The sequence below is a fragment of the Stylophora pistillata genome, chromosome 7 (genome assembly GCF_964205215.1).
Source record: "Stylophora pistillata chromosome 7, jaStyPist1.2, whole genome shotgun sequence".
In the NCBI taxonomy this organism is placed as follows: Eukaryota; Metazoa; Cnidaria; class Anthozoa; order Scleractinia; family Pocilloporidae; genus Stylophora; species Stylophora pistillata.
In genome coordinates, this window is record NC_142525.1 from 8,859,816 (window position 1) to 8,872,678 (window position 12,863).

The window sequence follows — 12,863 nt, forward strand, 5'->3', positions numbered from 1 at the left end:
TGGGGCTGATTTTTTTATGTGTTCTTGTGCCATATTACGCCGAACTTTCCAGTATGAACGCTCTAATGCGCCAGAGAACCGCAGCGGAGACTGATCAGAGACTTTCCTTGATAACTGAAGTGGTTTCAGGGATTCGAGCTATCAAAGCATGTGCGTGGGAAAATGGTTATCGCGAGAAAATACGTAGCAAAAGGAGGTAGGGGACAGGATTTTCGGTAAAATCATGGATAAAATTGCTTCAGAATTCAATTTTTAGTTCCAACGACATTCTAAATATGGATATTTACTATAGCTAAAGCGCTAAAAAGTGTGAGTTTTGGAAAATTTTCTTCAGCACATCTTTGACCTACACTTGACACTAAAGGGATATCACTGAGGGTTGATTGTCAACACTGACCAACTCGCAATCGTCGATGCAACATTATAACAACCCTCTTCGGCCACCAGCCATCCAAAATCCTCCTTTTCTTAATTTATGGCCCTCGCAACCGAAACGTTTGGGAATAGTTATGACGCTAGATTAGGCAAGGTTTCTTTGACTCAACCGTAGGGTGTTTCGATATTCGACCAACATCTTTAGCAATGTTCCTGTGTCAGCTCATTCCGATCAGATGTCGTTTACCAATCAAAAAACTTTGAGTCCGGCTGGTACATTAAAAAATTCATTTTCCCTGACATCTGTCAATCATTTGTACTAACATGGAGCATACTCACGTTTTACTCTACAGAAAAGAAATTGGCATCATCCGTAGGAACACTTCAGTCCTGTCCTGTATTGCAACTCTGGAGTACACTTCTGCACCAATAGCAACCCTGCTGTCTGTCATCTCTCTGATATTAACTGGTCAGCCCCTCACGCCCAGCAGTGTCTTCCTGATCCTCTCTTACGTTAATATCCTCAAGCGTAGCGTCTGCTCTGAATTAGCCCAGGGTTTCTTGAAAACAAATGAAGCGTACGTCTCCCTCAGTAGGATAGAAGACTACCTTCTTTTAGAGAACCTGCCTTTGACTGCCTCTTACTGGTTAAACGAGAAGAAAGAGTATGTAGAAAGAAGCCCAGACATTCTAGAGAACCCGTCAAATAATCTAGTTGATTTTACAGAAGCCACGTATGATAAAAATACTAACAGCCGAAATTACAGTGAACCACAGGGAAATCTGCATGTCTCAAGTTTAACGCACAAACAAACGAAAAGGAAGGACACATTCATCTTACAAGATGTGGAGTTCGACACCGTGCTAAACAGTTTCACAGCGGTAACTGGACCAGTTGGCAGCGGAAAATCTACCCTTCTTTCGGCAATCGCTGGCGAGTTGTCAAATGTGAGTGGAACAATTTCTTTTAATGGAAGGTTTGTCTATGTACCCCAGACAGCTTGGGTTTTCTCTGGAACTGTTCGTGAAAACATTCTATTCGGTCAGCCATACGATGAAATCAGGTACGTTAGGACAACTGAGGTTTGCGCCCTCACTGAAGACATTCGGAAGTTTCCGAACGGGGACCAAACATATGTTGGTGAGCGCGGTGTCACCCTAAGTGGAGGTCAGCGTGCAAGGATTAGTTTGGCACGGGCAGTATACTTAGATGTAGATTTGTATTTGTTAGACGATCCTCTAAGTGCAGTGGATTCGAAAGTTGGCCAACATATAGTGAAAAACTGCATCAAGGGGCTTTTAGGCAACAAAACACGATTGATAGCTGCTCACCAAGAGGAACACTTGAAAGAAGCCGACCAAGTGATTGCGCTGCGCCGAGGTCGAGTTCTTGGAAAGGGAAAGTTTTCGGAGCTTCAAGAAAGATGTATTGTAAACGGCAGCAATGGAACTGTGTTTCACAAGGTTTCGAAAGAAATGAAGTCCGCCAGCGGTAACATGGAAAAGATCACGAAGGGAGACGGTGGAGTGGCACAACCAACCGATGGGGAAAAGGACTTGGATATTTCTGAAGAGGATCGAAACAGTGGAAATATGTCATCCAAGCTTTACTGGAACTACTTTAGAAGCGGGATTAGTACTTTATCGATTATTGTAACAATTTGTTTCCTTCTGATTTCCCAAGGTAAGCCAGTTCAGTCAGTTTTGTCTTCCAAAAAAGCAAGTTCATGTTTATTGAAGAGTGCAGCTTTACACCTATTTATCTTCTAGGGCAAAACATGTTTTGTGATTGCGTGAGTGGTGATACTTGATTTCTTCAAATATTTCTTCACGCCAAAGTAGTGTGCATTGCATCAAGATTATTCGTTTTGGCTTTCACTGATTCTCCCATTTTTAACTTCACGCGATATAATTTTGAGTTACTGAATCACTACGTTCTTTCCAGGAATTCTTGTGGCTCCTAATGTGTGGCTGGCGTTTTTGGTGAAGAAACCACCAGAAGAGCAGGGACACCAAAGCACACTTATCATTTATGGTTGCTTGGTCAGTGCTTCAGTCATTTTTGTCTACATAAGAGCAGCTGTGTTCTTGTTGGTGAGCTTGAGATGTTCTGAAAGACTTCATGACAAAATGGTGGTGGCTGTTCTACAAGCACCTGTGTTGTTCTTTGACTCGAATCCCGAGGGTAGAATTCTCAACAGATTCTCCATGGACATCGGTTGCATAGACGAAATACTGCCTCCAAAGTTTCTTCTCTCAATACAGTTGTCATTGCTTCTTTTGACCACATTTATCCTAACAACTGTCGTAAATCCCTGGCTTCTGATTGTCTTTTTCCCGGTTGCTGTCCTGGTCAGTTTTATCACGAAATACTACCTAAAGACTTCTAAAGAACTGAAAAGACTAGAGGTAGCATCTCGTAGTCCAGTCCTGTCTCATTTAGCGGAAACTATGAATGGTCTGGATACTATTCGAACAAGAAGGAGGCAGAGAGCTTTCGAGGATAAGTTTTACAAGTACATGCTTAATATTTCTCGGTTACATGTTTTAGCTTAACATCTTTCAGATATAAATGCAAATCGTGTCGAGCAATGCAATAATATCGTGCCTAAGTTTGGGGAAAAAGCTGTGTGCGGCGAAGTTTGCTATCAAAAGGAAAAAAAAAGAAATGAACAAGGAGAAAAAAATAAAATAATATGAGATAAACAGAGAAAGAAACAGAAAAGAATGATTAAAACTTGAAAAGAGACAAAAAGCAAAGGCCGATAATCGAACCTGCAAAAATGACACTCCGTGGGCGCAGATAAGCAAAATTCCCTCAATTAGTCATTTCAAACTATTAATAAAATAAATTGTATTCCGGTAGAGTTTGATTTTTTTTGTTTGGCTTCTACTTTGTTGCATATTTCCAAATTCATGTTATGCATACATCATTTCCAAGGTCGTTTGAATCAATATTGCCATGCTGCGTAAGATTATTGGACTCACTGAAATTTGAATCACACACGAAAAAGTCGATTTGCACAAAACTGTGCGTACATTAGGGACAGGGCGATATTGTCGTTGTTATCATTATTTTCATCACTTTAATTTTATCATAATTATTACAGTTATAACTATAACTAGTATTTAACTGTTGCTAGGGGTTAAGCTCATTAAAATTATTGTTTTCTCCAAAGACATCAAGATCTCCACAATCAGGGAAATATCATGTTTAACCAAGGTGCGAGGTGGCTTGCTGTTCGCCTGAGTCTTCTGTCCTGCCTATTAGTGACTGCAGTTGCCATAGCGTCAATATTCATGTCACAGGACGCTGGTGAGTAAAACTTTTTCCTTTTCGTCTGGCGTGAACCAGGTGTCAAACTGGGTTCACGTTCCATAATTATTTTCAATCACCACACTCAACGGTGTCAGTAAACGGCCTTCTTTGATGAGAGTTTTGAAGAAACGTTGATGTTAACTCCCGGATAACTAGCCAGTTAAATGTTTTCCTTTGATATGAGAAAATAAGCGAGGCGTAAACTGAAGAACGACGAGACAACAACAAAAATAGCTACAACTGCAAAAACAGCAACAACAATGAGCAACAACAACAACAAAGGTATCCAGATTTGATATAAAGGTGCACCATAGCACCTCACAGGCTGATCTTGTTTCATTACCTTATGGACGCAGGCGGCTGACGGTCATAATGAACATATAATGATAGTTAATCCATGTCTTAGATCTTTACTGCATTATTCTTCAAACTTGCACACGCTTTTCATTGCTGAATGTATTAAACTCAGTTCAAATGAAAATTGCAAGAAATTGTATGGAAACAGGTCCATTACCGCAACAGTTGTGTTCAGCTTAAGGGGCTTTAGTGAGTTCAGATGCAGGTTTTCTTGATCTAATAATGATAATAATAAAAATCCTCCTTATCTGGTGAGTTAACCTTGGACAGCTAATTAGGATTTTTCGTAAGAACGACACAATGTGGCGTCCGGTGGCTTAAGTCATTCGATCATCCTCATGTTACTCTGGGCCCAGTTGTTCAAAGGCCGATTAGCTCTAACCCAGGGTTAAATTTTAATCCAGGCTTCTAAATTTCTCTAATCAAAAGCCATTTTGGGATAATTTTTCCTATTTTTTTTTTAGGACATTCCATCATCAAATTGTAGACAAATGAAATTAAGCTGAAATTTCTTTCAGAGCTTTCAGATCTGAAATCAAATTTCACACTAACCCTGGGTTATCTTAACACAGCTTTGAACAACCCGGCCCTGGGGCCCGTTTCTCGAAAGTCCCGGTAACTTAACGGGCCCGTAAAGCTGTTCTGTTTTTATTGAAGATGGGGATTTCAAAAGTTTTGAAAATGATACAATAAAACTACGAGCTAAAGAAACAAAATGGACTGGTTTGGGAGCCAGACCCTGCTCTCCTATCCTTTAAATTATGATTTTAAAACATGGCTTCGGGCCCGTGAAGTTACCGGGACTTTCGAGAAACGGGCCCCTGGGCTGTTAACTAACGTAGCTTCTTTTTGGCCCGATTTCCCCTCCATTTTATAAATATTCTGCAGAATAAGATTCTTAGCTATAAATCTCAAAGCAATTTAGTTATTTCACGCTCTTATGCCAAGCATAACACCACAAACTGAAAGCTTTAAGGAGAAAAAGCTAGTTACTTCCTGAGGACAAAAATGTGCTAGTTTAAGAATCAACTCCAAAATAGAAGAGTTTATTTTTCGGAGGAGATTCACACGTCCTTTCATTTTGGCCTCTTAGCTTTTGCAGGTCTATCACTAGCTTATGTCATCCAGGCTGTTGTCTTAGCTCAAATTACCGTCAGAGAATTAGCAGATGTCGAGACTTTTATGGCGTCAGTCGAACAAGTGATGGCATATACCGAGCTAGATCCTGAACCTGGGTACAAACTGGAACAACTTCCACCGGCGCAGTGGCCCAACGAAGGAAATATCACACTCCAAGACTTTTCACTGACTTACTATCCTGGAGGTCCTCAAGTGCTGAAGGGCATCAATGTGTCCATCAAAGGAGGTGCAAAGATCGGTGTAGCGGGTCGTACAGGAGCTGGAAAATCATCAATTGTAGCAGGTCTTATGCGCATGCCTGACCCAGACGGACAAATGATCGTTGATGGCATTGAATTGAAAGATCTCAACATTCAAGCAGCTCGAAGATTCATGTCTGTCCTTGGCCAAAACCCCGTCATCTTTGGTGGCTCTTTACGCAAAAATCTTGATTTCGAAGAGCGATTCGAAGATGCTGATTTGTGGCGTGTGTTAGAGGATGTCCAGCTGAGAGACTTTGTGGAGAAACTCGATGGGCAGCTGAATTATGAATTGTTAGAACAAGGGTCAAATGTTAGTGTCGGAGAACGGCAACTGATTTGTTTGGCCCGTGTGCTGCTGCAAGAAAATCAGATCGTCATCTTGGACGAGCCTACTGCGAACGTGGATCCAGATACAGAACAAACCATCTGGCAGGTAGTACGCAAGATGCTGAAGAATTCCACAGTCATCATTATAGCACATCGTCTGCACACTATCCAGGACTGTGACAAGATTCTTGTTTTCCACAATGGTGATGTCTCCGAATATGACAGTTTGGATGAGGCCAGCGAACACCTCATATGAAATAACCCAAGATTTGAACTATAGCCTCCATTTGGCACATAAATATACACAACTATTTGGCCTTAGACATTATCTGCTCCGAGATGCGAACAGCTTTCCTCGAGCTTCGCTCTTGAAAAACTGTTGGTATCTCGTGATAGATAATGCCAAGGGCAAGTAAACGAGCATATTTTCATGCAAAATGGAGGCTATTCTATTTATTGTTATTATTATTATTATTATTACTATTATAATTGAAACAAAAGTATTTTTTCAGCGGTATTCTCTCGACAACAAAAGAATTGTTCGGAAAGACGAAAACACCTCGGACTTTTCGTACGACAGAACAAGTTTAATACAATTCAAAACTTCGTTGATACAGCTTTCGAGTTAAACGAAGCTATCAATACTTCTTTCGATGTTTATTTATTTCCTCATCTTTAATAGAATCGCATAATTGAAGAAAATCTCGCATTTTGACCGGTTAACGAAGCGAGGTATTTAGCGCGGGTTGAAAACGACGCTAAGTGATATTGTTTCGCATCACTTGTTTCGCGTTCGGGATAAAAACAAACAATGTAATTGCTGTATTCTTTTTTTTCCTTCAATTATGCGATTCAAGGAAACTCCATTACCTGACTAGGGAATTCCCTCTACAGTTGTGAATTTTCCTGTATAGCTCAAACAGTAATTTGCAATTTTTAGTTTCGGCACTCTGGGGAGCTCCTTGTAAAAGACTTCTGGTTTCTGTCAGTCTCCCAGCCAATGCGATCTAAATTATATCATTTGTTATGATCCATATTATACTAATTATGCATTCTTTTTTACCTTCTGTACTAGTTTTCTACAGTATTGATAATTATCCGACCTATTTTCTTCTTGCTCCCGTAACTTTCGAAGTACGGATCAGTATAGTAATTAGCGAAAATTTATTTTTAAAAAAAGGCGAGTCTTGAGACTTACAAATTAATTGTCTTCTTTTGGGCGCTTTAATTAAAAGACCTCAACAGGGAAACGGAGATTTTAGGAGTCAAGTCACGCTTCACATGCAATAATAAATTACCTAGGCATGTTCCTCCATTTATTTAAACCACTCAGAAAATTATCAATGATCTACTCTCAGCAATGTTTAATAGAGCGAATTCATATTACCCGTTCGTTATAATTATGTTAATGAATCGTTCCTTGTAGAGAAATGAGGCGAACAATTAAGAACAGCTGTGAACATGTATTCAATCAACCAATGCTACAAAGAGCGATGACTTTCGCCAGATGTTGATGACTGTAAAAGTCACAAAAATCAGCAAAAAGGCGAAAGAAGTGGGCGTATGCCTGCACATCCATGACCTTTTGGCCCCGCAGAACAGTCCAGTACATTCCAACGTGCGTCCAACATTCTCGTGCGTTGTGACCTGTTTGGACGTGTACTAATGCGAATGAAGAAACAAATGAACACACTTGTGTACTTAATTGTGTACTTGCGTGGCCAAACGGGTCTCGATCGACTCACGAGAAATCTTTTTACGGTGGCCAATTCACATTATCAACTCGGGTGGTAATACCAGATTATCCTGTAATACCCGCACCGACACAGCACCACAGTTTCTGAAGAAATTTACTTCCTTTCTTCATTAATGAAAGTGTCTTTATTTTCTAAACTTAAGCATAAATGATTTCATGTTCATCAATGTATGATTCTGAAAAAGTTAACAAGAAAAAGAAAACTGTCTCGCCTAAAACGTAACCTATGCATAAATGCTACAGTTATTATACGATCACTGGTGCTCAAGAGCTCTTTCCGAGACTACTTATTGAAAAGCGCACTCCAAAAATCTACACAAATTGAAGCCAAATGGGGAATCTTTAGTCGTCTTGGACAAGCAAAGTGTAATATTCTATTCTGGGTATTGTTATTAATGACATGATAATAAGGTTGGGAGAATCGCTCTGGCCTGGGACAAGCCTAAGACCAGGCGAATATAGGAGCTGAGAGGATCAAGCCCGACTTACTGACTGGGAGAAAGGGTGGCCGGGTTGCCAAGCTCTCCAGTTTTGCGGCCTTGAGTAGAGTGATGGGGTGGAGCACGTGTAACTTCTTTTATAATTATATTTGCATAATTCCCAGGTTATCAATTACCGATGTAAATCGAGTTTGCATAGTAGCCCCATTTTCTGATTGACAGCCACACCAGGTCACAATAATGAGTGCTCCAACAAAGGCCCAGAGATATAGTACCCAAGAGCCCCACCGGCTCTCCAACTAACAGGAGCGTCCTGGATTTGTCCTGGAATATGGTTGGGGAAAAAAGTTGATGATAATAATGAGGCGTCTAGAAGCTAGATTTGGAAAATCTTAATCCTAGACTAAGGCATATCTAGATTAAGGCATTTCACTCCCTTCGCTTAATATATATATAGATCTGTTATTTTTCCATATATCTCCTATGGCCTTACTGCCTGGGGACAGGCAGCCACTGAACGCACCTAAAAATAAACAAAATACTCCCTCTTCAAACTCACCCGGGTAGTCTGCTTGATGAGTTTTTCTAAGTTTAATGTTCACGCTGTTCCACTTTTTATCTCTACCAATGTTCTGCCTTTACCTTTAATCTATTTTAAAAATTGCTCTATCTTAATGCATGATATCAATAACAAAAGTTGGGCCATCTAACATTTCTGCTCTCTTTAGACCCATTAAAGATGGTCATCATTATAACACACGATCTTCTACCACTGGTAACTTCTATATAAACTACTCTCGATTAAATCACTACAAGAACTCTTTTTCCTCTATGGGCGCAAACATTTGGAACTGTATTCCTGATATTTTGAGACAGCTTCCAAAATATAGTTTCAAGATAAAAATAACGGTATCCTTATTTCAAATCCTTCTAAACCAGCAGGATTCTTATCCTGATATTGAAACATTAATAAACGAAATGACAAGAAACTAGATTTCCTTAAAAAAAAAGAGATTATTTTGACCTTTCCTGTTTTTAATTTTGTGCTTGTGGCTTTGTAATTAGTATATCTATATTTTGTATTCACTTTTGTAATTGTCACCTGTACCTTTGGAATTAGTTATTTATTTTTTGTCATTAGAACAATATCATATTAATATTTATTATATGGCTGTGTCTCACAAGGACTAGGAACTACCGAATTCACGAATTTGATTGGCTGAAATCAATATTGAAAGTGGTCTAGATTTTCCCATCTAGACCGGCATCTAGACCGGTTTAGGAAAAAAAGGTACAAAGAATATAAAAAGTTGGCATAAAAGACACAGCCATATAATAAACATTTTATCAACCGAGCTAGGTCGGTCTGTATGGGAGAAGCTTGACCTCGGTCGCTGGTACAGACCTCACTGCGTTCGGTCTGTACTGGTGACCTCGGTCAAGACTCTCCCATACAGACCTCCCGCTCGGTTAATAAGAAGTAAGTAATTGACGCGTTTCTCATACGGGGATGCATCATTTACCACAGTGATTAATATGGATGTATCATGCCGGGACCTATCAACGCTGAATGCTTTTGCCAACTGTACCTTTTCAGCGTCAAGATTGGAAACCCAGGATCTAAACCGAATAGTTATACACATGGTATGTTAAATAAATGGAACATGAACCTCTTGTTTTTAATATAGAGTTACGCTCGAGTTCCATTATCGATCAGTTTAAAGCAGAGTTGAATCACGTGCATTGTTTACCAAAGCCATTTTTGATCATAGCACCGACTTTATTTTAAACATTTCTCATATCATTTGGAGGTTTTAACAGCTTATTTTTATCACTCTATCTCTCTAGAGGAGACTGAACTACTTCGCTCTGACGAAGGGCTAACGCTCGAAACGTCAGCTTTTGTAATCGTTACGGTGGCCAATTTACCATTTCAACTTTGTTGATGCATCCAAATTATTTCGTTACCCCCACCGACGCAGCCCCAAACAGTTTCTTTCGAAACTATCAGCCTTTATACTTAGAGACAGCTCAGTAACCCTTTTGGAAGTTAGTAACAGTCTACTCATAGGATTGGCAATATTCAACCCAGTGATTTCAACGATCTTTGGGCTTCGTCATTTTATAGAACTAATTACAGCTGTCAATAGACGCAAAGGGCAACATCAAATGCAGAGCTCAACGCCAGCAAAAGTGAGCGACTGAAAGCACTGACATTTGTGGATGACCAATTTGCGATTACAAAGACGACCAAGTTGTGCAAATTTTTTCTCGTCCAAACAGAGTAAGACGTAGAAAAGGTAAAACAATCCCTAACTGCTATGCACACTGACTCAAAGATCTGCTCCAGAAATTAATTCACGGTTTAATTGCGGTTCAGGCCCAGTGTGCTCCAAAGCTTGCCGGGACAGCTTGCCTGATTGAAACAAGACTGATGATAATATAGCCGGCCGAAGCTGCGTTATGAAATCACCCACGGAAATGGGGAACAAAATAAAAGGGCCAAATATTGATAAAAACGCCATTTTGTCCTAACAGTCTCAAAAGAAAGATAATCTGCAATGCGTAGAGGTAGTTTGAACTCAATGAGTCGATGGATTAGAATGAATTTGACTTGAGAGATTAATCTAGTTATATTTGGCTGGTTTCACCCCAAGTAACGAAGGGTTGAGTCGTTCCGCTGCAAGTGACAAAGGTTGGGTGATTCCGCCTCAAGAAATTTCGGGACTTTGAAAACGTGACCGCTTATACGGTACCGCCTAATTAATAGTCCTCTTCACAGTTGTGGGCTTGGCGGCCAAGCTTTTGAACGGGAGTGAGGCTAAGGGTGACCCTGTTGTGATAGAGACCTGTATCTAGTTAGCATGATAAGAAAGAAATTTGCATATTTGAAAAGCAGCAACATCTCCATCATAACAGGGTCACCCTTAGCCTCACTCCTGTTCAAAGGCTTGGCCACCAAACCCACAACTGTAAAAAGGACTATTAAGTTCGACTGTAATAACAAAAAGAGTAGAAATGTTTCAAATGTACTTCTCGACACATCTGGCCTTAAAAACCAACCGCCTTAAGAGGCGATCTGAGTTTTTATTTTTATCGTTTTCATCATGAAGTATTCGATCGGCGGTTGGCAATTTCAGAAATAAAAGCTGACGCTTCTCGATATTCTTCATCTTCTACTTCATTTTCCTGTTTCTCTTCAATTTAAGAGTACGGTATCCAAGACCTCAGGCACAGTTTTTCCAAGTGCGGACCTCCTGGCTGGTGAATAAAATACAACATTTTTTTAATATACAAGGTGCAGTGCAATGCAAGGATTTCTGGCCCTGAGAAAAAGTCGTAACGATAATTTTTCACGTGTGTCGATGGATATCGCCAATCAGGTGCTGAAACGTCACTCGCCTTTCGCATCACCCTGTCATGTTACTGATTGCATAACAAAGCCTCTAAAGCCTCGAAGTTTTCTCAATTTATGGCAGCTAAAACACTAAAAAAATACATACCGCTCGCAGACAGCAAAGTTCAAAATTTCTTAAAAAGGAAAGAAAAAAAAATACGAAACGTTACGTACTCAATGGCTTTGGTAATGGCATTTCTCGCGGCTGAGAATGAAAATCGAGAACAGGAAGATTTGCCACCGGCCGATTTTGGCTGTGTACCTCAAACGATTTCTTCAATACAAAGTCGGTGAGGAAAAACGTTACTGACTGAGAATTTTGTAATCTGAAAGTTAAGCCTATTGTTTGTTTTTGTAATGATTCAAAGCACTTTTCCATCTTCAGCCTAAAATTTTTTCCTTTATCGATAAAGTCGACTTTTCTCGTCAATAGAGGACTCGTATGGTTATATAACAAAAACGATACAGCTTGCTTGTATAGTGTAGAATTTCTTTTCTCTTATTGAACTCGATATTTCCCTCCTTCGTTGCGCTCATTCGTGAGTTGAACACACGATGAGAAACTCCATATCTACACGCACCCATGTTTTATTCTTTATTCAGTTAACACATAATGTAATAATCCAACTGAAATGTGATACAAGTCAGCGACTGAAGTCAGAGTAGTGGATCAGAATTCTACTGCAAAAGTGCACGCGTAAACTGTATTCATGCAGACTGTTAATGGGAATGGAGGACCATCGCTGAAAAAATTAGACAAAACATTCTTGAGGGGGGACTGGGGTGGAATGTTTTGGTCTGTTGAGTTGACAAAAGTTGACAATGTAACGTCCGAAAAATGTCACTCATTTAAAGTACCATAGTCACACCTTTCAACTAATTTCCGCTTTCTTTACATTTACTACGACCCTACCTTTAAAAGTGTAGTAGAAAACCCGAAAAATTTTAATACTGTGATCGATTCACATAATCTGTGCCGATGATGTTAAACACATGCAACTGACAGTGACGATAATACATGTCTTTTTCGAGTTATTACACATTGTGTTGTTACATTCTTCGTCATTTCGTGTTGAGAAGTTATACATCTTGCTTAGAATTCCTTTTACTAACACTTTGCGTGGATAGTTGACTTTTGCATTGATAAAGCATTTTGCGGCACTTGTTGTTACAATTTACGTAGGTTTTACATTTTGCGTTATAACTCGATCTCAAGATCGACCTGCTATAGATTTGTATTACACTAATCAAAAGTTTATATTTTCCCTGGACTTGAATTTAACTAAAATCTCTCTTTTTGCCGGGTTTTTATTTTCTTCTTCTTCTTCTTCTTTTTTTTTTTTTTTTTTTTTCTTTTTTAACAAAACTCAAACTACTTACACTTTTGATAAATGTATGGCATAGTAATAGGCAAAAACAACGCTCTACAAGCGCCCGGGAAATTCAAAAGGCATGTCATCAATAATTTTGTCAACATTAGTGTTCGTTTCAAAGATCAGATCTCTTCTAC

At 39.5% G+C, this 12,863-nt stretch overlaps 1 protein-coding gene across 1 annotated transcript in view; it reads left to right on the plus strand.

Annotated features, from left to right (window-relative positions):
- LOC111337566 (ATP-binding cassette sub-family C member 4) overlaps positions 1–7,085 on the plus strand; it is a 43,560-nt gene extending 36,475 nt beyond the window's left edge. The window contains exons 3-7 of the mRNA XM_088729046.1: positions 1–196; positions 729–2,059; positions 2,321–2,891; positions 3,555–3,691; positions 5,145–7,085. The exon at positions 1–196 is cut by the window's left edge and continues 184 nt beyond it. Coding sequence (XP_088585172.1) covers positions 1–196; positions 729–2,059; positions 2,321–2,891; positions 3,555–3,691; positions 5,145–6,016 — 3,107 coding nt within the window. The 3' untranslated portion in view covers positions 6,017–7,085. The remainder of the gene's footprint in view (positions 197–728; positions 2,060–2,320; positions 2,892–3,554; positions 3,692–5,144) is intronic.
- The last annotated feature ends 5,778 nt before the right edge of the window (positions 7,086–12,863 follow it).